This window comes from Pavona decussata, unplaced genomic scaffold (genome assembly GCF_977016875.1).
Source record: "Pavona decussata unplaced genomic scaffold, jaPavDecu1.1 SCAFFOLD_202, whole genome shotgun sequence".
NCBI lineage: Eukaryota > Metazoa > Cnidaria > Anthozoa > Scleractinia > Agariciidae > Pavona > Pavona decussata.
The window spans coordinates 2732501-2760000 of NW_028145610.1; the positions used below are offsets into that span (position 1 = coordinate 2732501).

At 39.8% G+C, this 27500-nt stretch overlaps 1 protein-coding gene and 1 pseudogene across 3 annotated transcripts in view; one reads left to right on the top strand and one right to left on the bottom strand.

Moving 5' to 3' along the window:
* The window catches only part of LOC146461127 (3'-5' exoribonuclease HELZ2-like), a 68656-nt gene that overhangs the window by 17862 nt on the left and 23294 nt on the right, over window positions 1-27500 (bottom strand). Inside the window, exons 10-27 of one of the 2 annotated variants that reach the window (XM_085087414.1) lie at window positions 27074-27198; window positions 24800-24886; window positions 24012-24128; window positions 22259-22316; window positions 21636-21689; window positions 20239-20313; window positions 18207-18539; window positions 16588-16824; window positions 16069-16228; window positions 15030-15267; window positions 13810-13944; window positions 11912-12513; window positions 11044-11482; window positions 9004-9597; window positions 8215-8634; window positions 6385-6460; window positions 1779-6108; window positions 1263-1366 (exon numbers count right to left, since the gene is read on the bottom strand). In XM_085087414.1, coding sequence (XP_084943540.1) covers window positions 1263-1366; window positions 1779-6108; window positions 6385-6460; window positions 8215-8634; window positions 9004-9597; window positions 11044-11482; window positions 11912-12513; window positions 13810-13944; window positions 15030-15267; window positions 16069-16228; window positions 16588-16824; window positions 18207-18539; window positions 20239-20313; window positions 21636-21689; window positions 22259-22316; window positions 24012-24128; window positions 24800-24886; window positions 27074-27198 — 8184 coding nt within the window. Of the gene's footprint in view, window positions 1-1262; window positions 1367-1778; window positions 6109-6384; window positions 6461-8214; window positions 8635-9003; window positions 9598-11043; window positions 11483-11911; window positions 12514-13809; window positions 13945-15029; window positions 15268-16068; window positions 16229-16587; window positions 16907-17679; window positions 17935-18206; window positions 18540-20238; window positions 20314-21635; window positions 21690-22258; window positions 22317-24011; window positions 24129-24799; window positions 24887-27073; window positions 27199-27500 lie in introns of those variants that run through there. The other variant, XM_085087415.1, reaches the window with a different exon arrangement.
* The window catches only part of LOC146461128 (uncharacterized), a 170897-nt pseudogene continuing 161949 nt past the window's right edge, over window positions 18553-27500 (top strand). Inside the window, exon 1 of the transcript XR_014857498.1 lies at window positions 18553-18631. The product of XR_014857498.1 is annotated as an uncharacterized LOC146461128 (transcript). The remainder of the gene's footprint in view (window positions 18632-27500) is intronic.

The following is a 27500-nucleotide window of genomic DNA, read 5'->3' on the forward strand; positions in this document are numbered from 1 at the left end:
TTTTTCACAATCTGTGGACTGATTTGAAAAAATTATCTATACAACAAAAGTAGGGATCACCGACCATTTGAGACAGTAGAATGCCAGCAAAGTTAACGCAACGGCTGCCAGTCCCAAAGGTTGTTACATTGCTAAGTATACGTGCGCGCTGGTGTATGGTGTAGCATGACATCACGACGTGAGGATGCGTATAAAAGGTTTGCGCGGAAGTCTTTTTAAACTCCTTATACCTTTAAAAGTTACAATAAATGCAAGGCTGATACGCTGTGACGATGGTGGTCAATTTACCTTACCAACCCAGTCGATAAAACCAAAATTTTCAATTGGAGATAGTTCGAGCAACTTTAAGTATTAACATTTGCGGTAATTGTTTTTGTACATCCTTACAACGCACGTGATTCATGTCGGAATGTCAAGCTACGTCACGCATGAGAGCGCGTGCATACGTAAAAATCTAACTACATATTGATGGTTTTCTCCTCTGGGAGTTACCTGCCATTTTTATGCAAACTTTGTGAACAAATTTTTTTCTTTTGTTTTGTCCACCAACATGGCGGCGATGCAAACCACCTATAGGACTGGTAACTGTTGCGTTAACTTTGCCTGCTATTTACCCTCTAAGATGGTTGTTGACCTGTACTCTTTTTTAGATAGACAACTTTCTTTTCCAACTCTCCACAGATTGTGAAAAATTGAAAAATAATTTGTGTAGGAAAGAAATCCCACGTGACATCTGAATACCACTAGCTTGCGGCTCTCACGGTTTGCCAATGCGGTCGTTAACAAAGGCTATGTTCACTTTAACGAACGTCTACAGTGGAATGGATTTGTTCAATAGACCCAGTCACATAAAATGTGGTATAGAAAGTTCATAACAGGGATTTCTTTCCAACATCGTTAGACTAACAGACACTGGGACTATATTGAGTAAAAATGAACGATTTTTTCGAAACGAGGGTGCTCTTTCAGATATCATACCTTAGAAACGAACTCGGTGACCCGCTATTTTTTTTGGTATTTCTCACACGGGTAACTCATTACCAAGCTACAGCAAAAGGTTTATGAAAAACCATTGCTTAGACGATTTTCGCGCGAACGTCCTTAGATCACCGTAGAGAATCAAGCACGAGAAATGGACTTAAAACAAACAAGATTGATATTAGCAATAAATCCACCTCTGAGTCGAGTAAGCACAACAGTCAAATTAATGATCAAGAACATCACGTGCACGGTTTTAAATTACACAACTAACCACTTCTTACCAGGCAGTCGTAATACATTTCCAAGACAAATGTTATGAGCAAGCGGAGTGGGGTCCGCTGATTGTTTCATCTTTGGCAGTTCCTTTAAAGTTGAAATCATTCGCCTGACAAGTTAAAACACAGGCAAGTCATTGATTAGTTGAGTAATGAACTTTCATCGTCAAAGAAACCATTGTGTTGCATTTTTCTGATTTTACAATTTTAATTAAAATTATTTGCAAATTGGACAGAAGACGAAGTCCTTGTATAGTCTTTAAGTATTAAATCTTTAAAATGGGGTATCAAATGCGATGGATGAATTATGGGTTCGAGGCCAGAAAAATGGTCATCCTTTGGAATCTCGGTCTCACTAAAGCGAAAAAAAAAAAAAACAACAACAACAACAACAACTACCAGAGCTATTTCAGCCCAAAGGTATTCACATACAACGTAACATCTTCCCTTCCTTTAATAATCCAGCAAACAAAAGACCAATAAATCGAATCTACGTTTACTTTATAACTCACAAATAATTACCTCGAGGGGATAGTCTGCTTTATTATCTCCAGTGTACACGTCCAACTGTTTCCATTGGCAAGACCTTTGGGTACTTTCATTGAGTTTTGAAAGAGCCACAGTGTGTACTTCATCAGTGAGTCATCAGCAGGAGAGACCTCAGCAAGACGAAAGATACAATGGCCCACCCAGTAGCTCCTCCCGGGCGAGCTTTCCCTGCACTCACCGTCGTCACTTGCTCCTGCATTTACATTGTGGTTTTCAGAGGGCATATCGAATGCTTGCACATCTACGGATTCCTTTACCTTTTCTTTGCAGAACTCATGATTTCCGTCTAATGGCTCAGAGTTCGACAGACAGGCTGAGGAGGGCGTTAGACAACGAACTCTTGCACAAGCGTAATCACCACGAAATATCTCTATCTTCCTGGTTTTGGAAAAGTTCTTGTTTAGTTGAAACTCGCCCAAAATGCTGCCACTTTCATCTTTTCTCCAATTCACTTCAACGTCTTGCAGAATCATGGTATCGTCGTTCTTTACGGCCATGGTTGCAGCTTCCATTTCAAGTACCGGCCTCCAAAGATGAACATATTTGTTGATAGACCGATAACTTAGTTGGGACGCTTTCTCTGATGCAGCAGTTGAAAAGCATTTATCGGCAAGTTTTCTATGCTCCAGGCATACGTCAATCCCAGGTGCGAGATTGAAGAGCTGAATTTCGGGTGACATTAGCCCTCCAGAGTCATTTGCTGAAAGTTGCACAGTGACACCAACGGCAACGCTTAACACAAGGGACGTCTCAACAAAATGCACCGACGTATCATCCTGTTCATTGGAAGGTAAAATTTCTTTCCCTTCTTTTTCCTCGTCTTTGTCTTCCCCGTGACCATCAATCCCATCATCAAAATCATCATCATCATCCCCATTACTACAATCATAATCATCATCATCATCGTCGTCGTCGTCATCTTCTTCTCCTGCCTCTTCTTCTTCTTCTCCTTCTTCTTCTTCATGGCCTGCTTTAAAAAACAGTTCATATTTTCGTTCTTCTTCCTCTCTTCTTAACCGTGACCTCTCTTCCCTCTGACCAGCAATTATTTCATCCAAATCCTTTAAGCGTTCGCTTAGTTTGCTCTCATCATCCGATTTAACTGCATCTAAGACCTCCAGCCAACGGTGGCTTGGAATGTGGTAACCACTTTCAATGACAGAAAACAGACCCTGAATTCTGAATTGATCTTCCCGGAGATGTCTATCTAGGTTTCTACTGCACTTCGCGCGTCTGATATTTTCTGTAGAAGCGTCGTAGATTCTAAGCTTCCACTTTAGCTCTAGGCATCCGGAAGTTTCGTCAAGCTGTGGTTGCTCAATTGGGCCAAGGTGGCTAATCTGAATTCGCCTCTGTTTCTGTGAAAGAAACTGGTTTAAATCAGATAAAACTTGCAGCTGAATGAAATCTTCTTCGATCATTTCCACGATGGCGGATAACTCACAACTTTCTTCACTGAGTTCTACAGCAACTTCAGCTCGGGCACAATCTTTTTCAAACTTGCTTGATTTGTCAGAAAGAAATGCGCACCTACGATAAACAGTGGCAATATCGTCCGATAACAGTTCTTGCCCAGCAGTCTCAAGCAACAAACGATGAACTACAATGTCAAGATACCGACGAATTGGAGAGGTGAAACGAGTGTATTCACCAACATTCAAAGACCAGTGTTTTCTGTCATCTGTATGCACTTGTGCAGCTATTACATCTTCAGCTCTTCTTTGCAGACAATTGAAAAACGAATGCGCAACTGCCAATTGAGGATAGATGTTATCATTACAAATCCAAAGTTTCAATTCCCTCTTATCGGGTTTGCGGCGTGCTTTAGAAATGAGGCTCCACGTGGAGGTTGGCAGAAAAAACTTCTCCACGCATTCAACCTCTTCAGACAAATGCCTGCTGAGGGAAAGAGACAGCCTGGCACAATTTCCGAAACTCTTTCTCCACTCATTTATTTTGCGCGTCTTCGGAGGACGTTGGATTCTCAGCGGTGACAGGTCATCTTTTGTTTTCACAAGGTGCTTTGCTACAGCAGTGTTGGCCAGGATCATCATTTCTTCTACCAGCTCATGAGCCTCAAAGTTCTCCTTTCGGTCTGCATGGTCGAAGTGAAAGTACGATCCGTGAGACAGACGCAATTTTCTTCTTTTCTGAGCTAAGGAGTTTAGCATGCGGATACTTTCTTCGATCTCCGAAGTCAGCTGTCCATCTTCGTACCTGCAATAAACAGTCTTTCCAAGTATGACCTGCTGTGCTTGGGAATACGTCAAACGACACTGCGACTTCACTATGGATCTACAAAATTTAAGCTCCTCTTCCCGCTGAATGTAACCATTTTGATCCAACGTCAGAAAAACAGACACTGCCAGTCGATCTTGATTGGGCAAAAGACTGCAAATGTCATGGCTTAGCGTCTCGGGAAGCATAAGGATGTCTCCATATCGACTACCTCCAAAATACGAGGCACCTCTTCTCTGCGCCTCATGATCGATTTGACTTCCCACTGGAACAAAGTATGACACATCGGCAATGTGAATTCCGACTTTACAATTGCCATTCTCTGAGATTTCGATTGTCAACGCATCATCCAGAGCTTTACTTCCGGGAGGATCAATTGTGAAGGCGTTCTTTACCGGTGAACGGCTATTTCTTTCGTAAAAAGGGATACTTGACCATCTCTCCGTGAATCTTTCTAACTCTTTGCAAACGTCTCTTGGAAATTTTTCTTTGAGTTTGTACTCAGATTTAAGAACCTTGAATGCGACAGGAAGATCATATCCTCTGCGAAACGTTTTCGTCACAATGCCAAGAGGATGAGGGAATTCGCGTCTCCACTGTAAATATTGTACGACAAAGAAAAATTTGCCGCTCAAAGCTTCTTGTAGGGGAAGGATGTCCACACACACTACTTTTTCATCTGCATTGGGTTGAATTTTTCTATAAATTGGAACTCCATCACAACTCTCATCGGAAAGGTTAGCGATTGGTGTCATTGATTCGTTGATGGGATACATTACCCGTGGGTCATCCCTGGAAATTGTGCATACAAACTGTCGCTCACGGAGATTGATCGCATGGTGGAGAACACCATAGATCCTTCCCTTCAGTCCTTTGGCAGCACCTTGAATTTCAGTGGAATCGTTCAAATGCTTCTCCGATAGTTTTACTACCACGACGTCGCGATCAAATGTCTGGCGAGTGTTTCCTTCTATTAAGATATCTTCACTCTCGGCATCTTGTAACTCACCATACGAGGTTCGTGCTCTTTCGAAGGTAACTCTCAATGTGCATTTTCGGTAGAGCTCAGGTTCTTGTTCTAGGAAACGATGAAGATACTCTGGTTGTAAACATTCTTGGTCTTGCACTTTAGGAGGACGAAGAAGCCTTTCTGTACGTTCACTGTATTTAGAAGTCATGTTTACCAGGAATATCTTGGTTTTACCTTTCTTCGTTTCCATTTTAATGTCTTCATGAACTACTTTACTTCTTTCGGTGTGCGAAACAAATCTCTTACTGTTCTCTTTTTTAGGGTCGTGATCTAACCTATTTTTTCTTTCTTTACCTTGCTCTTTGTCATGTCTCAATTCTCGACTCATTACTTTGTCTTCGCACTTCGCTCCACCTCTTAGTTTCTCTTTGAGCTTCTTTTCTTCGCACTTTTCTTTTAAGGCCTGGATAATAGGATCCATGTGCTTTGGGGGAACAGTTTCATCAACGTTGTCATATTCGGCAAAATCATCACCATCACCAAAGTCGTCACTCCCAGACATTTCGTCACTGGCATCGCCAGGGTCAGATGTACTTTCATGTTTAATTTGGTCATTATGAAGTAGAAGGCTCGTTCCTGTAGGAGAAAGAGTGTCTTCTCTTTTTTGACCATTTGCATCAGGAGCAGGCAATGAGGAAATAGAGCAGGGAAAATCGCTGAGATCCGAGCGGAGTGGTTGGCTGGAACCTGCCTCCACTCTTGGCACAAACTCTCCTGCGTTGACATTGAGTTCAGTTTGGGAAATGCTTTCTTCGAGGTCGCTGTGTTCAACGCCAAACAGTTTTCCATCGTCGCTACATCTTTTAATAAATTCTTCCCATAATACTTGGCAATCACCAACGGTTCTCAGGGAAAATGGATCCCCAACCACTGCAATAAGAGACTGGGCCCGAGTGAGAGCAGTGTTAAGCAGCTTAGGGTCCGACAAAAAATACAAGTAAGGGCAGTCGGAATTGCTTGCTTCTGTACTCAGTGGCTCCCTGTACGTGTGGAAAGTTCGAACAGTGCTGACGAAGAGTGCTCGGAACTGTTTTCCTTAAGAAAATAAACGCAGCTCGATTTTAACGATAAACGCTGATTATTAAAAAAAGACAGCCAGTCAACATTAATTCTTTTAAAAGCAGGACTTTGTTAAAAAAGCACTCCACAGAGGCTAACGCTTTAATAATTACGTCTTCCATTTATTTTAATTTCATGTTTGGTGAGAAAAACTGAAAGACCTAGAACATTATATGTTCTAGTTATCGATTACTCCCCACTTCCCAACCCCAACAATTTTGCTAGTACAAAGCAACTGAATAATTCACCTACCTTGAACATTATCAATGGTCTCAACATCTACAGCTCCAAGACCAATTTTTCTAAGGCCATCTCGAATTGTCTTAACCTGTAAGAAAGGAATAAAAAGATCAACAGAACAATTATGTCTGAGCAAACGGCCACGAATGACCATGTACGGGGAGTATTATTGTTGGTTCCTAAATCAAACCTCATGTAACGGACACCTTTGATATTGGGGTACCTCTGTATACTGCGCGCAGACACTTAGCCATATTGTCGCCATATCCTCAAACTGATGACTTTAATAAAGTAGGGAATCTACAAGCGTTTTTTGCTTCTCCACCCTCCCCAATGCTGGACGCATTTGGGTATTCACAATACAAGCTGGCTGGTAAGAAATTCACAAGGGCAGAACCAATACCGTGCAAATTGCATACACCATAGGTCATTCTTATAACTGATCCTTGGCAACTCACGAGATACCATAACTAAAGCAATTCTATTTTTGTAGTGTCTACAACTTCGAAAGGGCACCAGCTCTGTACATCCCTTTGCTGCTGCTGCTGCTGCTGCTGCTGATGATGATGATGATCAGTGTTGTTTTCCACTAATACCAGGAGGAAAGCAACTTCTGCAACACGATTGCGGTATCCAGAATGGCCGCCTTAAACTTATGTCTTCCACTCGGCACGATTCATCTTTCAAGCACTCCAGGGATTCGATTATGTTGGATATGATCGACAAACGCACCACTATTGGGTTCGTTCTAAGATCATAAGGCCATTAGTGTGATCCACATTGTCCTTGTACTTAACTCTAGTGTCAGCATTCCACGGGATGTCAACGTAGATTCTTTCTTTCAATTTAAGTTTGGACGATGGTGGTGGATGAATTGGTCTGCATATATGCTGAAAGCCCAAAGAATTTTACGATTCTTGTTTTTGAAGACCTGGTCTACTTGATGCTACCATTGGTGTTGCGACCCCTCGAATCCATATTTGCTACAAGGATCTACGTAACCGCGGGTAGCAATTCGATGGTGAGGTTATCGCTGTCGGCTGACGCTTCAGAACCGCTTAGAATTCGAGCAACGGTCTCGTCTCCAGCTAGTTCCACACTGGAACGCGTGAATATTCCTAGAGGTGGGTGCATCTGCGTGAGGAGCCACGATCAGGGTTTCAATCAAAACAGATTTTCAGAGTCCCCTTTAACACTTAAAGGCAATTCAATGTCGTCTCCTCGTCTCTACCCTCTGCCAGGTGTAGGAAGCTATTTGTCTCCCCAACTCTAGATCCAATACTTTCCTCGTCCTTAGCATCCTTCTGCAAAAGGGCTTTCTGACTTTTTTACAAAGGGAATCCCTGTGCCTTTTGGGGGTAAGATGTCATGCTACTGACGCCCTTTCAGGCTTCTGCGGCCTCATTTTGTGCGAGATAGGTAGAGCTTCTCAATGCAGACCTTTTGACGTTGGACATCGTACATAGTGCAAGATCTCCGTGTCTTACGATCCAACTTGTCTAATTCCTCAAGCGTCTGGTCAAAAGTCTGGTGAGTACTTGATAACTGCGACCGTATACATATTGATGGTTTCAATTTTGACAGGGACATTCGCATGAGTAATTGTGATGACCTAACGAGATATCTCTTGTTTGTTTTCTCCTTCATCTCGTCTGAGGTGTAATTGAAACTAAGTTCAGTGGAAAATGTCGCGCATTATTTCCCTTTTGCTGTTGCTTGATAGTTGTATATGTGTTCACGTTTTGGAAAAAATGTTTGTTATAATTTGTGGCAAACTTAGTAAATATTAAACGTTGCTACATAAAGACTAAGAATTGGCAGTTATATGCACGTGACATCTACCTGATAGCGGTATGAAGAAACCACTGCTATTTCTTTAAGATCCTTCCTTCCCCATTCTTTAGGCCAGGTATCAGAAAGCTCCTTCACTCGCTTTACAACCTCGTTTACCTCTGCCAAGTTGCGATACGACGCATGGTCCTCTTCGATCTCTTCTTTGCCAAGAGCGGCATAGAACACGAACGGTCCTAGCTGTGGGTGAAGAGGTTGGTGGGTACCAGAGGAAAGCTTACCACCGTAAAACATGTCTGACGAGAACTGAAGCAACCGTTTATTTGAACGGTAGTGTTCTGTCAGTAAGATGATATTAGGATCTAGTTCAGGCCCGTCTTGGCGTCTTTTGTAGTCGCAAAAGAGTCTTTCTTGCAAGGAAACCTGGAATCCCCACTTCATTGCTTGAGGCGAGAACACATCGGGGCTCATCTAGGAATGGAGAAAAGGAAGATTATGACAGGAAAAGCACATCTCGAATTGCAACTGATAAATCAGCGTACAATAGATAATTGCAGTGGCTCTATAGCACTATAGATGCTTTCTCAAATGAATATATACCGTTAGATGAATATTCATGATAAAGTGAGGGAAGTTTCTCTTACCCATTTCCCTGAATTTGGCTCCGAGAGTAATGGATTTTATATCAACGCGCAACCAAGACATTTCTACACGTAATGAGGGACCTGCAATTACATGCTATAACCGATGTTCAAAACCTGTCCCCCAAAACAAGTACATTGAAAGCACGCTGACGTATGGATAAAAAAAGACATTTACAAACGGTCGAACGTCATATACCTGCATGTGGTCCCCCGTAAAAACCACTTTGGTATTGTTTCCTGCTAGGGTGAGTGGCGTTAATGTCTCCGTCTCCAGTGCTTGTGCAGCTTCATCGATTAGGATGTGTGAAAAATACCCACGATGAAGTTCAATGTCGTAAAGAGCTCGCGACATGCCCAGTGTAGATATTACGACCCGGTGACTTATCACGTCATCACGAGTTGGAAGCCTGAAGGCTTGCGCTGGCGTACCTTCGTCTACAATGAGACAATACTCCTTCACTGTGTCAGAAACGGTGGAAAGCTTACGCAACGGCGTATAAATCCTCAAAGGCCTACATGCGATGATCCCGTGTTGCTTTTTCAGGTAGTGATCCAGTAGTTCCACATGTATATCCGCAGCACTGTTTGAGTGAGTGCAGAGGAGCACGCGGTTGTTTCGATTTACGGAGATACGACGAATGGCTTGATTCAGCGTGAAAGTCTTCCCAGTGCCAAATGGACCAAATACCACAAGGGGAGGTGCATCGATTGCGGGAGCGGCTACCTTCTTAATAATTTCTTTCTGATCTTCGTTCAATTTTGTGTCAAGAATCCATGGCAGGTGATGAATCTAAAAACGCAACATTTAGTTACATAACTTCAACAGAACGACAAACTGTAAAAACAATGACCATGACAACTAGGCCGGCCTCATCAAGCTCTTGCAAGTCTAGTGACTCCCAGTGCTGCTTCAAAGCAATGAAGCTTTCCATTAACACAACATCCAGTTCATATGTTTTCTATAAAGGCTTCATTAATCCTAAAAACTCACATAAGGGTCCATTACGTACGTATACACGTTCTTTGTCCAAACGTTTTCTCATAAATTGTCATCTATATGTTAAGACGCTTACAAGTTTCCGACCAATTACATCGGCAATGTCTCAAAGCCTAATTAATTAAGGAGGGACTAACTTAAATAAAAATGAACAGTGGATGCTCAGGGATGTTTTACAGATGGTATTTTGTCAGATTGGAGAAATGTATAGTTTTTAATGTCGAGATTTTAATCGTCATTGTGTGTATGTAACTACTGCCAGTTCCCAACCACGCATCAGAGGGACAAATTCCATGAAACTTGGAGAAAAAGAAGTAGAATTCCAATTGTTTCAGAACCTGGCGTAAGCAGTCAATATTGTTTTGTAAATAAAATAACTGCTAGTTATCAAGGAAATGGATTAATTCACGTGCTTCTATAACGTCATAACTTCTATAAAAATTTGAATTTCAAAATATCAATACGTCACGTTTTGCATCATAGTGATCTTTAACTATCAACACAGTCACCAATATTGACAGGCGTACCCTGTTTGAGTTTGTACGTCGTAGACAGCGAAGATCCTGGAAGACGCTGCAAAACCCTCCACGAAACGTGAAGTACTTTATGACGTGGCACACTTCATTATGACGTGAAACACTTATGATGATAATGATGGTAGTTTTGTATTTTTATCTTTTTCTTTCTGGCACGACCCCATAGGCTTTCTAGCTTTAATTTCTACCGTGGATAAATAAAGTTGATTGATTGATAGATTGATTGATTGATTGATTGATTGATTGATTGATTGATTGATTTTCATCTTTGCTTCTCTTCTTCGGGGATCAAATTCGGCCTTTTAATCTATTTGATTTGATGCCCGACAAAGTTTACCTAAGATGAAAATCAAGGGTGTTACGTAAAAAAATACTCCACGTTTCGAGTAGAATTTTTGCAGCGTGTACCAGGATCTTAGCCGTCCTTCATTTTGAATTTTGCGAGGACCCTGAGGACGAGATTGCTTGAGCTTAGGCCTTTTTTGTTTTGATCATGTGACTTGCCAAATATGGTTGTGACTCGAAAATCATGAGCACATTCTAATAAGGAAAAGATGAACCAAACAACTAATCCGCGGAAGTTAAGTTTTTCCAAGATATGGCGACTAGGAATTTTCCATAGCAATAGTATGGTAGATAAGTTAGTCCTTCTTCAAGTATTTTTTATTATTATTTTATTATTCTTTAAGTATTTTAAAAACACCTTCTCTTGCAAAACATTTCTGGTTAACTCAGGAAATAGTATACGGAAATGCTCTGGTCCCAGTCTATCAATACTGTCGTGCATCTCACAAAAAGGAAGTCGATTGATGTGAAACTGGACGTCCACTGTGAGGGAAGTATTATTTGACAGCTCCAAGTCTTTACAGCATCGTTCAGACAGTTTTAATATGACTCTACTGTCCTCAACCGAGTCAACCAATACTTCATAGACCACTGAATCCTTCTGGCTTTTTGCTATTAGCACTGAACCAAAGCTTCTGAACAGATTTCTCATTAAGAGTCTACCTTGGGCATCATCAGGTGTTATCGGGCGCGAGACGTGAAAGGAACCATACAGCCACTCCTCCTGGGCGCGCAAGACCTCGTCTCTTTTTACAACCAGATTTGTAGCGTGTAAATTTACCATCTGCACATTGAAACTGCAAATGTAATGAAAAACTGAGTGAGTTAACTTGCTTGTCTAGTTTGGTGAGTTCAGCTGAGAAAGGTGAGGATATTGTTTTTTGACAAACCCAGTTTTGGGTGACGTTTCCTTCAATCCCATCATAATGTTTTAAATAAACAGCGGAGTTAAACGGATTATTTGCATAGGACCTTCCACCCACTGATCGTTTTCCAGCGACCAACATATCAACTGGAAGAACATTCCTTATAACGGAAACATAAAAAAAATAAAAAATTAAAAAAAACATTTTGACAGGAAGATCATATCAGTAGAGTTGAAATCCGGAAAAAATGGTATTTCACTCACTGCACCGCCTCCCTCCTTCCTCCTATGGTTCGTAGTTGCCTGCGCTCATTAGTTACAATGTATAAGTTTATGAAGAGCAATGTTCACATGTGTGTACCTGGCAATTTGTTTGCGAATATAGAACTCCTCAACAAATAATAGCTGATGCATGACATCCATGTAGTTTTTAGGACTCAAGCCTTGTGACTTGTCAAGAAGAGGACACGGAACAATATCCTCCGCTTTGGGTAACTTGTACTTGTCTATCAAATGATCATTGTTGAACACTGAGGGTCGTCTGGGCTCAAACTTGATGATTTCGCGTGATCCGTCATCCCACAGAGTCCAATTTAAAGCCAACTTGGACTTCTCCTCGCCAAACTCTTGTAGAAATTCTTGACTGCCCACCTCAATGTTCATCTTTACAGCAAGATGGGCAGAGTCTTTTCCGAAATCAAGAACCAAGACTTGTGCAAAGCTTCCAAAAACTAGGGTTGAGAAGGACACTGTAATTTGTACTTCGCACTTTCCGTGCAAGGAGCGCAGATATGGATTCACTCGGTAGTGGAACTCATCGGTGATCTCTTCGGTGTCAGGGGGTATCACATCCTTTGTTGAACCGTGAGGATAGTCGGCATTAAATTTGATGCTTGAAAGGGTATAACATTTGTGGTACTGTGGGAGGAGTACGATATCTTGAAGATGACCAGTGTCACTCGCCTAAGACAAATTAAGAAAATATCCGTTTGAGGAAGTAACTGGAGATATGGCAGTGCGAGGGAATTGGTCAGGAAAAAGGTTTTTGGTGTCTTCGGTTGATATGTCCCATTAGAATGCATATTGAACCTTTGTAGTATTCTGCTTCCATTCAGTTGAAACCGTTCCAAGAATTCAAATTAAAGTGATTTAACGATTTAATGATTAAACCTGCTAAAAGAAATGGAAAAAAAATTAAGCCGTACAACGGACAGATATAAAAGAAGTTCTTCAGTGTGGTTTTCTCCACGCAAATATGCGGTAATTTGTGAGCAAATATGACCAAAGTTGAGCAAACATACTGTTTTACCGCATATTTGCTACCCATGTAGATCTATGTTTTCTTGGAGCAAACGTGTGTCTTTTCTTCACATTAACTGTAATAGTAAAGTTGTTTCAAATGTGTACATCTTTCTCACATTTGCAATGGTGTATAAATATTGTGTAAATGCCATATTTACCATCTTCGCCTTATACGCAAATCTCGTTCTAACATGAAGTTTGGTTTTGAGCAAATATGACCAAATTTGATCAGATATAGTATTTTCTTCACTTTTGCTACCGTTTTGCTACTACTGTAAATCCGTTTTTTGGTGCAATGAAAGTGTTGCTAACATCACCTCTCACTGGCTTTTCACCATTTACAAGGGAATTGAAAGAGAAAAATCTGTTGTTGAGAGTACGATAGTAATATTTTAACTCAGTAAGCAAACCAGAAAATTAGATCACCAGAACCTCCAAAGCTCGTTGACTCCCATTGTGTAGATGCTGTAAAGAAGGAGATTCCACAGTGTACATGAATGAAAAAATAGGGAAGGCAACGATAAAGTGGAATGGAGGAAGTCTTACTACCTCTTGCGAGTGTCAATTTGTACAGGAGCAGGTCTGCGAACTACGTGTCAGATCTAGATACTATCCTCTCCGGAGTCGGCTAGTCGTTGGTTTCAGTATTTTCGTTTTTCGCTGCAGAATTTTCATCCGTGATCACTCTTAATGACCAAACTTCAGGTAAAGAAAGCGACTGAAACCTTCCTATAATGTTTGGACGTCGAATAGCCAAATTGTTTGTGAATCCGCATAGACGCGCTTTCACATAAAATCGCCGCCACGTTTGTCTATGAAAATATCAGTACTCGCTCGGCCAAATTTCTTAACTGGGGCGAACATATCAACTCGGATCCAATCGCTGCCAGCCCCCCCCCCCCCCCCCTTCCCCCACCACTGGTTTGCTGTACTTCTTAAAACCATTGTCTAAATTACCTCATAACAGACACGCACTGTCCAACTGTAACATTTTTCTCCTTCGCTCTCCAGCGGTATCTGTAAAGAGACATCCAGTTCACTGGGTTCGCAAGAGACAAACACTCCTGGAAGACTGGAAACGAGTTCATTGAGCTAAAACGAAGGCGAGAAAATTATAAATCAAACAACTAAGAATTCGCTGTCAATGAAGAAAACCATACATCAGAATGGCATGACCAGAGAATTTACAGGGCTTGTTTTCTCGCGATATTTAAATGACAAAAGAAAATAAAAACACATTTGTTCTTGTAAGTTACAGCGAACTTTCTTGATTAAATTAAGATAAACCGATGTTCATCTCACTTAACTTAAATCACCAGAATTATACATTCTCTGATTGATAACACCCTTTTCACATGAAGGGGAAGATTCTCCGGGAAAGAAAAAAATAGTGAAGAAAATTAAACGAATCAATTGTTTTTCAAGGTAATTAATTTTAGGAAAAAATATAACGGCTATGAATGTCACGACTAAATGTTAAAAAGTGGATTCGTCGTTAATGTAATGTTTAAAACACGAGCAGCAATGTTTTATGGGGATTTAAAACCACGAGGCGCAGCCGAGTGGCTTTAGACCCGATAAAACACGTGCTGTGAGTTTTTTGAACGGCTTCAAAGACATTCCTGGAAAAGCGTGTGTCAAGAGAGTTCGAACGTCGGAAATTAGCATACGATTAAACACCGCATAATAATAAGGAGGAGGTCTCATCGGATATAAAACCACTGCACGTGATGTTTTATCAACCAATTGATAGGTCAATGGGCTTGAAGATTGGAAGTGCAGCTAGCTACCTCAAGCTTGTTTAGAGGTAGCCCACCTTAATTATTAGAAACAAATAGTCAAAATTAAGCTGGCTATTTATAAGAGTTATCGAAAGCTGAACTCGGGTGTACTCTGGAACAACTTCAGAAAATGACCTAAGAGGAATTTAAGCCCACGACATATCTAGACTTCAAGTCTAGTGCCTTAATCACTCGTCCACATTGCCTCCCACTTAACTACTTGAATTTTTCTTTATGGATAATTCATGATTTGCTCTCAAAAAATTATGATATTCTAATCTAGAAAAGAGCAAAATATATAAGTCATTTTATACAAGACCGTATCACTGCGAACGTTTTTCAGCTACCAACCAATTAAAGCCGCCCTTTACTAGCATGTTAACGCTAATGGCCAACCTGATAAGTAGGGGTCGACAGCTCATCGTTTACTGATGAAGAGACTTTATTTTCTTCTGCAGAGCTGGCACCTTCCTGCTCCTTGCTTTCTTTGACAGCTGTCTTCTCCTTGCTTTCCATTTCTTTCTTCTTCAATTCTTTTTCCATCTTTTTCAAGTGGTCGTTCCATGCTGTAAGTTCTTTCTCGCCGTGCGCATAGGGGCAGGCTTTGCCAAATTTACACGTTCCTTTTTTCCACCTTCAGTCGAGGAAAATTGGTAGGTTATTTTAGTGTTAGTGAAAATAAACGTTACACGCTACAACTTAATCGAGGTTGGTCTACATTTCATTTGGTGTTTCGATTCGACACAGTGTGGGGTCCTATGACAATGAAGAGCTATGTAAGTTAGCTCCGTAGGATTAAGAAAAGCCTCAAGTTTACACGACAAGACAGTAAATTTGTTTTCTATGCTAAGGTTTTGCGGTTTGATCACTCTGTGGTCGTTTTGGCTATGATTGCATAACTTAGCTTGTCCATATACTGTATATACAATTGTGAATGTCTTGAAAAAGTTACTTGCCAAAGTGAGAACGCCAAAATATCCACATACAAACAATACGAAACAGGGATACATAAAAAAGCTAATGAGATAAACAACCTCATGCACATATATACATGTGTAATTTAAATGACAAGGGTTAAGATTATAATAGGTAATAAAAACGCTGAAAATGAGGTGTGGATAAGAACAAAACAATGAACAATGAAGTATTTTAATAGTTTTTCAAATACATTCACATTTTTATATAATATAGACATGCTAAGGAATCTAAAACACTGAACTTGAAAATGACCGTTGAACGGTCGAAACGTCGTTCGCTTATAGTGTTTATTTTTATAGTTGAATCTTTCTCCATGAATGAGGTTTATATATATTCCTTTTCGAATATTTGTTGCCAAGCTAGAGAACTGTAAAGCAATGCAACATGCAATGCTCCTTCAGCTCCAGAATAAATGTTGAAAAGACCCTTTATATTTTGTTGTAGAGACACTACTTACTCGAAACACATCGTATATTTTACACCTTTGCGGAGGATCCTTACGGGTGCTCGGCACGGCCCGCTGAATGCCTGACGCCATTCTTTTAGCGAAAAAGAAGGGCTTCTACTTGCTGTTTGCTTTTTGGCCCGCTTTTGTTTTTCTCTTGGTTTACTTATACCTGAAAAAATGATGCATAATTAATACGTATGATGAATTGCGACGCTGGTTTACTTTGTGTGTCGCAAAAGAATCAGAGGCACCCCCAAAGAGTATTCCTTCAACGACAGTGCCATATCATTGTAACCATTTGCTGATCAATCAAGTCTTGGCAATCCCAAACCAATGAAGTTCGGGGGGAGTAATGCTAAGCCACAGCTGTCATTTGCTGTTTCTTTTATGATATTCACCAAATAAAGGCTGTAATCTACCTCTGAAAGGACACTTTTTCAGTACAAGCATATAAAATACAGCTGTACTTCTTTACTCGCCCTGTACAGAATTTTTTTTTTTGGAATCTTCTGTTTCTGAGATATATACCTTTTTCGCGTTCCTCCTCCCATGCTTTTCTTTCGGCCTCACTGTGTGCGAAACGGCACTTGTTACTACCTACAGGACATGCTCGTCCAAGGAGGTAATGGGAACAGAGCCGGTAGGCGCTATACACATTTAATGGCCGAGGACGAATGCCATCGCTTTTTTTCATGAAAGACTGCTTTTGGGCATATTCTTTTTCTCTTTCGGCCTTCTTCTCTTTGGCAATTTTATCTCTGTTATCTGAAAGACGATAAATTAAATGCAAAGAGATATGGTAAGACCTAATGTTTCACAGAAGTCACGACTCACTTCTCTTAGAGCGCTTACCATTTGAATGGAATTTTCGGTAATTCCGGGTAGAATTCAAATGGAACGGTTCATCCCGGTGGAATGTTTTCGGAAAAAAGGCAATACCTTTCGAGGTATTCCCTTTTTCTCGCTTTTACCGGAATTCCCGGAAATTACTGTACCATTTGTTCAAATTACCAGTGACAGGCTCTTCACGGTCATACTTCCGAGAAAGAATTCTAAAGATCTGAAAGATGGCGGCAGATTTCCAAAACATTTATCGATGCAATGTGTGTCTAAATGTAATGTTAAATCTATCACCAACAAGTCGTACGCTCTCCTGATTCGCCATACAACAAAGGTAAATTAAAATTTGTTTCTTTGGTCGATAATATGTCTTCCGAATCGGGGTTTCCAGCAGGTATATTTCCCGTAGCCGTGACATGTTGCCCTCTGCATACGACAATGAGCTCTAAATTCATCCAGAGAATACGTTGCTATCGTTTGCTCAAAATATCCAAGGATTCGATTTAAATTTTGGATGCTGCAGAAGACAAAACGATGAAATCGTCATCTTCTTCTCCAAAAAAAATTATTTTCCAAGTCGTCCGCTAAAACGTCTAACATAGTTCAGCCGCCATGTTTCTTGTTGATACGTACCCAGACCCCGGCCCAATGGCATCCGAAATTTCCCATCAAATGATACGGTTCAATCCGCTCCGTTTCCTTAGTGCGAAAAAGAGCAGTTCCATTTGTCCAGAAAAAACTACCGAAAATTCCGTTCAAATGGTAAGCGCTCTTAGTTACATCAGCTCTTTCACAATGTGGTTGTTACATTTGAGTTTTTGCGTGAAATTCTAACTTGCAACCACTCAAATCAAAGCTACCTAGCAGTACCGACGTTTCGAGCGTCAGCCCGGCTTGGCCAGAGGGTTTCGCTCTGACGAAAAGTAGGGTTAACGTTCGAAACATCAGCACCCGACTCTCTTTACGATGGCCAAATTACCTTAAACCAAACAATCGTTTCTTCTCCCCACCGACGCAGCACCACGGTTTCTTTAGAAACGTACCCTCCTACCTAGCAATACCATTTGATTATCCATGCTTATTCTGAAATTTTCCTTGTATGTCCTAGCTCGATGGATGCTGGGAGTAAAAGGGTTAAAGAGACATCTTTTGGTCGATGTGCACGTGAAGCTTTTATTTCTTTAGTTTAGTTAAACACGGATCTTGACCTAAATTGCTTAAATATCTTAAGAAAGCTCAGATGGGATATTCTTTGTCTCTCATTCTGACAACGATTACGTTTTTAGCTTCTTTAAACTTTCATGTACCCTTTTTACGGCCTTCTTCCCAAGCTTTTCTCTCCTCTTCACTGTGTGCGAAGAGGCACAGTTTGCCTTGAAAACATATCTTTCCAGTTCGTTTGTAGTAGTTGCAGAGGCGGTATGAGCATTTCACACCAGGTGGTCTGCGACTTTGTTTACCCAAAGACTGATCTTGTGCAGATGATGACCTCGGCTGATCGCTGACAGCACCTTGATCTATATCACTGTCCTCGAAAATGGGCATCTTGGGTTGGTTCAGCGAATCTCTTTTAAAATCCAAATCCCCGGGACAGGTACTAATACTACAGACACTGCTGGTATCAGAGTCATCATCTAAAGCTAAGAGGAACATAATTAAGTCAAGTAGAAACTCGGGTAGAAAGTGAATTTAGTGAATGTAGTAGTATTTGCATTATTTTTCCAAAACACAGGTCTCACGACTAAGGCAGTCAGAGGGTGAAATTAACAACTCAGATCGCTCTACTGTCGGTCCAATATTTTCTAAGTATTGGACCCGGGTATTGTTCCGAATGATCCCGTGCTTGTGACCCTCTTTCAACTCGAAATTAAGATTGTGGACGATGACGTCCACTACTGGGATAGCCTTTAATCAGGTAAAAGAAAGATGTTAAATCATTCCGTGAAAAAAAAAAACCAACATCGGTAGATTGTGTATTGCTAATGTTCCCGTTAACTACGTAAATCAGTTAAATGGCCCCATGTACAAATATATAAAGCGCGTGGAAATCGGTTTCTTTTGGCCACCGGCGCCTGATGTCCATGGAGCTGAGATCAGTGGAAGAAACGAGTCAGCAACTGGAAGCTCCAACAATGTAAATTTTGATGATTCCTACTACGGTTCTGTCAAGGTTCCTACAGTTTTTAAAATTCAGAACGTTTAGATCTCCGTCAGCTGTTCAGTGCACTTGGCAAGCTCAAACGCCGTTGTAGCTTCGTTGGTGCTAATATTTTATCCATAGCGGGTTGTACATTCCAGTTTATGACCGGGCCGGTTAAAATTGTTAATAAACAAGCTCTATTTAAGCCACCAAGAGGGCTCATCATTGAAAGCGACGACGAAGAATGGATCACATATTTCTGACTCATCCTCGCATGTTTGGTGGCTGCTTCCTCCGAACTGATCAAGCGATTTTGCCATTTGCTTGAGTTTCGACAGGCCAGATGAGCCTTTCATTTACGGCGTTAATTTTTCAGGTGTTAAAAACCACAAAACGTTAAAGTAGTCCACTTTGTTAAACGTTTTCTTTCCTCGTTGATTTTCGTAGAATCAAAGCTTCCTACTTTTGAGAGAAGTGAGATGAATGGAAATGTAAAGTTGGCTTTTTTTACAGTTTAGATAGTACCTTTGATATATTTTTTTTTACTAAAACGTAATCTGATTCGTTCAATTAAAAGTAAGTCAAACTGATTACTTGACTTTTATTGCTTATCCTAGCTTCTGGTTTGAAAAATCATTGCAGTTCCCGCCGAAACACCAGGTAGTCCCTCTATCATTTTTTTTTTTTTTTGCCAAATGTTGCATTTATAAAACATATTGAAAGTTCCCTTAAGTCGTATAAAAATCTCTTATTAACCAAACTTGCTCGAGACCGTACTGGAAGAATATCGGCCCCCCGGTCATTTTTGTACGCATCGAGCGTAAGACCTCGGCTCGATATTCTCCCAGTACGGCCCTCGCGCTTGGTGAAAAACATATATAAATTACTGTTTATAAATTTATTGAAACATAAGCAAGCGAAAATTGAAGTTAATAGCCGAAGATTCGGCGTCATCGAGACAAAAGGATTTTTACTGTGTTCTGCTCATGGCAAAATAGCCCCGAAGAACTCTTAACGTCCGATCCCTCCTTGGGATATTCAGTACATCGCGAAAATTGCAGTGTCACAGTTTAGTAGTAGTTAGGTTCGTTAAACGAATGAGAGGAAGCTGGGAAAGCTGCAGAACCATTGGACCACTGCTCATCACTGCTTTTAAAAAACTTCTAGCGAACGAGAGGGACAAACAGGAAAACAGTTACCCTTTCTGCGGTCCCTGAGATTTTTAGTCTTCCGTCTTATTTTTCTTTTCTTTAATCGCTCTGGAAACGAAGAGTCTGCAACAAAATACACACTTTAGAGAGTATACAGGTGCTACTTCTAAACTCAACCGTTTCTTCATTCACAAGATGTCCTAAGGTTAATTGTTAGGTTGAGTAAAGCTCTGGCCCTAACGCATGATAGTCGATGATAGTTAAAACTACCATCCACTATTATCAATTATCATTCACGTGGCGAAACGGGAAAACTATCCTGAAGTATTTGAACACGCTCAAAGTGAATGATAGTTGACGGTAGTCGATGATAGTGCATGATAGTTAGTGGTCTAAACGAGTGAGCGAGTTTAAACCATTATCAACTATCATCAACTATCATGCGTCGTTTGACCAGGGCTTAAATCTGTGACGACTAAGAAAGGTAGAATAACTAAATAAGACGTGTGTTAAACGTCCTCTGTAACCGATTGGGTGATTAATATGTTAGTTAAAGTCGTTGGCTTCTTTTAATGTTTCAATTAAAACTATTTTAAATCTGATCTAAAAATAGTAAAACTTTTTGATCTTATAGAAACTTTTAATGGTTTAAATTTTCGACAACCTTCTATTGCCTTCCTCAGAGTTTTGAAACAGTTTGCAATATTTACCTATTGTAGCATCCCTAGGTACTGGCGGGAAATTAAGAGAACTGTAAATTGTGCAAACTGATTCTAACTCTGACGAAGGCACTCAAGGTTGTCTTTTTTTAAGTTTTTATAAGATCAACATTTTTTATTGTTTTTAGACCAGATTCAAAATAGTCTTAATTTAAACATGTTGAACAATGATCACTATAACAACAGCTTCTTTTAAGACACCACGCAAAATGACAAACTTGATATCTTCTTGGCGGACAGGTAAGCTGCATATGGAAGATTTGCGTATCCGATAGAAATATTTGAAAAATCTAGAAGTCGGCTACTTACATCTAGACGAGGTATGACTACTTCAATTCTTTTAATAAAGATTGAAATACTGCATAGCGTAGTTAATTAATGAGAATTAAAGGTTATAAAATCGACGCTGTTAAAAGAGTTTCAACCAAACTCTTTTACCAGCGTCGATTTTCTAATCGTATCTTTAAATTCTCAAAATACTTCAATTCACCGATTTGGTAATTTGAAGACGCTCTTTCCAATGTTTCTGTTTGAGGGGAAATACAAGCGTGGAAAAACTTGTCCATAATCGGTATCGTTTAAACAAAGGTTTACTGTAACTGTTACAACCGTTTAAATAGCCAAAGAGCCTCCACGAGAATGACTGAGCTTAATAAAAGCGTGCTAAATCAAACTTCACCAAAACATGAAGCAAAAAGCATTCCTAAATAAATCATCATTCCACACCTGAAGGTAAAGCCTGCGGAATGGCCGATGGAATGTGTTGCGCTGCCCCCTCTCCTAAGAAATGAGACAATTGCAAACCATTTCGTGTTAACAACCATGTGGATTTTCTACAAGGTCACAGTTTCCTAGATCCACCCAACATTTAACACATCTTCAATGGTGTTAACGTTGTGTTTACACCAAATTCCTAAACTTGGGGTTTAGAGTTTAAGGCAATTTTATGAAACCAAGTTTGTACCGGGGATACAAAAAATTAAATTCCTGCTAATCGATTAGCATTAAAGAAAAAAAATCTCCAATTTAGCAATAAGAAAAATTAGATTTTTAGAAAAACTAAGCCCTTACATAATGTACTTCCCTAGGAAAGTAATATTGTAAAAGCCTTTTTTTCAACTTCTCAAGTTTTCAAAGCATACCAGCTGTTGAACGAGCAAGGGAAAAGCACACAAGGAAAAACAACGTAATTAACATTCAATAATATCTTTGTATCTTCATGGTGATATTCAACACAGCTATCTTTTTTTTCTCGACTTAAAATCTTTTCTCACAGATAAGAGCAAAAAGTTCTATAAAACAAAACAACGAAACATGAGTGAAATCTCCAAAAACAGAGAAAATATTACCATCGTTATTCTGGCACGGCAACTGTTTCTTTTTTTCTTCCTGAATTTCAGCTTTGTCCTAAAACAGGAGGAAATTTTCCACTAATCAGAACCATTAAACGAAAGGAACTAGTTTTCCAATGTTACGAGATTTTAAGGGAAAAATTTTAACGATTTACTCAGCCGTTAGGTATAGTACATCTATAGCGGGCTTGTTTCGGCTCATGGATTAAAGAACGAGGTATTTTCAAGTGTAGCGCGCTTGTTTCGGCTCATGGATTAAAGAACGATATATATTCATGTGTAGTGCGCTTGTTTCGGCTCATGAATTAAAGAACGAGGTATTTTCATGCGTAGCGCGCTTGTTTCCGCTCATGGATTAAAGAAAGGGATATATTCATGTGTAGTGCGCTTGTTTCGGCTCATGAATTAAAGAACGAGGTATTTTCATGTGTAGCGCGCTTGTTTCGGCTCATGGATTAAAGAATGATATATATTCATGTGTAGTGCGCTTGTTTCGGCTCATGAATTAAAGAACGAGGTATTTTCATGTGTAGCGCGCTTGTTTCCGCTCATGGATTAAAGAAAGAGATATATTCATGCGTAGTGAGCTTGTGTCGGCTCATGCATTAAAAAACGAGGTATTTTATGACGTTGTTTTTGAGATGCAGATTCCAATGGTTAACCAATCGACTGATTACTTTTCCATTTGTACCAATGGTACCAATCGACCATTCGTTTTCGCACGGCTTACAAGTCAGTGTTAATGAGATGAAGTTTACAAATGGAATACCGATCGACTGAGGAGCTTACCATTCGTTCCAATGTTACGAATCGTAAGGATTCTTTGACAAATCGTAATCTTTTACCAAAGGTATGATTGGTGAGGGTGTTTTGACGAATTGCATCCGTTTGTGTATATTGGACATGGATCTGAGTCAAATAGTATTTTTTCAGTACATAGTAGCTTTAAATAAGTCTTAGTTTTCTGCTACATAAAGCTTGTAATTCGTAGGTTATAGTTTAATCTTGGAGAACAGTTGTAAGTTATAGGCGTTACTGAATGAATAGAGATGATGATGATGATGATGATGATGATGATGATGACGATGACGATGATGATGATGATGATGATGATGATGATTACTATTATTTTTATTAAACAAATAAAGAGAGGATCGCCCTGATCAGTACCCCACAAATTATACAATCATGAGCCTGATTGTGAAGGAGCCGAAATTGATTCACGTCTCTTTTAAATGATAAGCACCCTAAACGAACATTGAACAGTGACTTTCTTCTTTTCTTTTAGCTCTTATGATACCCTTATCGCCTGGGCATATTTTCAGTACCACTCAAAGCAAGCACTTGTCCACGTTAGTATATTACAAACGGTCATCGAAACAGGAACATAGTACCTCCTTTTTGCTATGTGGAACACGCAAGTAAGCAAAAACGCGACCATTTTCGGGCGCACGTAACTAAAACGTACGAAATTTACTTTCGCACACTTTGGGAGTTCGTTAGCCTACCTAGCAAGCGTTTCAGTGGGGGTTTGTGCATTTTTTGCTTTTTGACCGCGCGGATATTGGGACAGGGCCGAAAAAACAGTGGATCGGGGAGAGAAGAAAGAGGAGAGGTTTCGTCTCTCTCCTCTTGCCTTCCTCCTTCCTCCGTTTATTCTCTCTGGTCCCAATTTCCGCGCGTTCAAATTAACAGCGAAAAACGCACAAAAGCCCACTAAATCTTGCTACTTAGGCTTGGAGTTCCTCACCTCAGCGCCACTAGTCTCCATTTTAGCATGTTTTGGTGATCGTCTTCCTCTTGGCATTGTTGTTGTTGTTGTTTCATCTGGGCCGCCAGATTTGTTGCCAACCGATAAAGCAAACATCTGAAAAATAAGGAAAGCTCCTATAAATCCTTGGCTTCAGTATATCCTTTACCTCCTTTGGAGTTTGTTATAGGTTACAATCAACCAACCCTCTGTCAAACGGTCTGCCCCATCTGAAACTTAAATCAACCAATCAGAGTTCAACACCTGGTCCAAACATCGACGTCTGTAGTTTGCGATTGGTTTTGTCTAACAAGAGAAGTTACATGAGGTGAAAATTAAAGGCGCAGGAATGTTTAGCGTGGAGCGAAGTATTATATTCATTAACGCGACAATAAAGTGTTACATTATTGGCAGAGGCATTGGATGACGTATGGACACCAGTTTGAACTACCGCTCGCCGGTATTGCGGGATCAGCCTCCGTTTGGCACGAGAACGTTAACAACTGATAAAACTCAAGCGTCTTTTCTATTACTATTCCCGAGGAAATGTTTTCAACGGAGAAAAAAATGTCTGTCAAAAAAACAAACTAGCCGTATCGAAGTTGCTATGGCACCATGGCATCATCATCAGTCTCAAGGATTTTATCTGTAGCTCATTTTACAGGCTCTCTGTAACGAGGAAAATATTGTTTTTCTACATGAGCTATAACAACTATCCTTAAAGAAGTTAAAAAGCCTCAGTTAAATTTATCAGGAAAAGTATTAAGTGTAATGTAATCATAACTTACTGATTGTGATTGACTTGTCTCCGTTCTGATTGGCAGCCCCCGCATTCTTTCAGTGATGCTCATTTCTATGCGGTCAAGTTCCTTATTCTGTGAAAACAGAGAGGGAATGAAACATGTAGCTCACAAATATTAACAACCTTCCGTAGGTAACTATGAGATCAGCACTGATGTTATTATTCGCTAGAGCAAATAAGGGAGAAATATAAATTCAAGCGAATTCAGAGCTTTTCTAAGTCAATATTCAGGGATGGTTCTACATAACATCAGCATTTTTCGACTCTTTTTAATAATAATAATAGTTAACAGCTAAATTACAAGAGTGGTCAGGGTACTAATCATATATATACATTAAACGGGGACAAGAACATAGCTTTCTTAACATTTAAGTGGAATTTACAGTGCCAGATACATCCATTTGAAGTAGATACAAGTTAAAACGCGCCTTTTAACATGTTAATATAACAATAAAAAAAAAAATGATAATTTAAACATAATAATTTGAACATGTTAATGCTCCCCCGTCTCTGCTCCCCACTACCCCCCTCATTGGGGTAGAGTTACTGGGCGCAGAGTCTCTGCAGAGTCCCACCCTCACCGGTCCACCCGCCGAGGAAGCTCCGAAAGCCTGATGATGCTGAAAACATTATATAGCACGCGACAGCGTCTTTCCCTCCCATGTGGGACACATTTTCTGAGACGTGCACGAGGCATAGCCTCGTTTCGGTGCAAAGCTTGTTTTCGTCCTGTAACGTCATGAAATTACTTTTTTTCGTTCACAACTCTGACAGAAGTCTTGGACTCGTGGATTTCTTGACATCTTTTAGGTTGATGTCGATTACATCAAGGATTTTCTTGAAAATGTTCGTCTTAAGGCGGGGGTACACCTGAAAGCCGTTTTCACGCCGCCTAAAATCGGTTCAATGGAAATATCTCGTTCGCGTTTCAAGCAATACAAAAACCCTATGCTCATTACACAAATCAATGTTTTGGGGTGTTTTGTAAATTTTTGGGTGATTTTTAGGTATATTTGGGAGGAGATAGTTTATCTCAAAAGAGTAGTAAAATTAAGAGAAATAAGAAATATTGAAGATTAAGTGAAGTTTTAAAATTAGAATTTGTGGTTGATAATTAATAGACGGATACCAAGTTAGTCCACTAGAAACCCGGGGTGCTCTTGCGTGGGTATCAACTGTCTATTAGTGTTCCAAAAATCATTTTCTTTCTTCTATCCATTCTTAAAACCTCTTCAAATTTCACTCAAATTCAAGTGTACCCCCGCCTTAACATGTCAAGCGTTTTTGTTTCGCTTAGCCTGGCTTATAATTTCGCGATAAGAAACGAGGCAAAGATTTTGGATGAATTGCCATGTTAGCTGTGATGTCATGATCGACCACACGCTAATTTAGGCAAAATTTTTGTTATTAATTAAAATGATTATTATTATTATTATTATTAGATTAATTAATAATATAGACCTAAAAATAGACCACCCCCCAATAGACCACCCCCTCCAAATCCATCGAGACCCTTTCCTTAACTCAATTCCCTAAGTATTATATCTTCGCAATAGTCTATTGTTGAACTAACAAAAAGGTCTGACGTAAACGAGAAACAATACTTAGAATACATCATAACTTAGGAAGGCTTCTTGTTCAAATAACAATATCCTAGCTGTTGTAGAGAATTCATTTTATGATACATCTCAACTTTATAGGAGGGATTCAAGAATCCGAGCTCAGATATTGTTCAGTTAACGCTTGAAATAAATGCGGAGTTAAAGAAACTGCAATTTATTTTTTTGCGGCCCTTCATCTACCCAGCAACTGGCAAATATTGAGAAAAACTGAACTTCGTTAACAGCAAAGTTGACCTGTATAGTTGCACTACTGATTTTGCTTGTTTGAATAGGATCATACGTTAACGTAACTAAAAACGAAACATTGATCGAATTAATTCGGCACATCGGGTAAAAACGGCAATCTTGGGAAATTATCATGAAAGTAAAAAGTGATTAGCCAACATATAAATTCAAATAGATAAGGGGGTTAATAAGTTATAAAGAAACTGGTACCGCGTCGGTGTGGGGTGGAAACGAATGTTTGGTTTTATCAACAAAGTTGATAAGGTAAGATTTGGCTACCGTAAAGAGATTCAGTGCAGACGTTTCGAGCATTAGCCCTTCGTTGGCTTAATAAATAAACGAAACATTCGTATCAATTCACTGATCAGTCTATTAAGAACGGAGTAAAGTAAAATTAGAGGTCCTCCTCTTACCAGTGGGTCAATCATTCGCCATTCCTTGACAAGTTCCAAAGCTTCCTTAATCTGTTCCCACTGTGTCTTAATCTTAATTAGCGTTTCAAAAGCAGCCGTACTTGTACGTTGACTCAGATTTAGAACTGAAACAGTCAAGAAATAGAAATGCCAATTTAAATTTACTTGAAGCAAGCATTGTGTTTACACTGAGTTATCTAGGTTCTTTTCAGCTAGCTGCTGTTATTTAAAACAGGGTGATCAATTTCTAATTACTAGAGACAAACGTTTTTATTAAAAAAGTTTGAAACAGTTTTTTTAATAGAGCAGTACACTAGTCCAACCGCGTTGTCATGGTATTTGCAGCATTCATAGCGTCGTTTTTATTTATCTAAATTGCTTATAACGTTTCTCCAAAGCCATTCTGTAAACCACTCAACGTTGTATA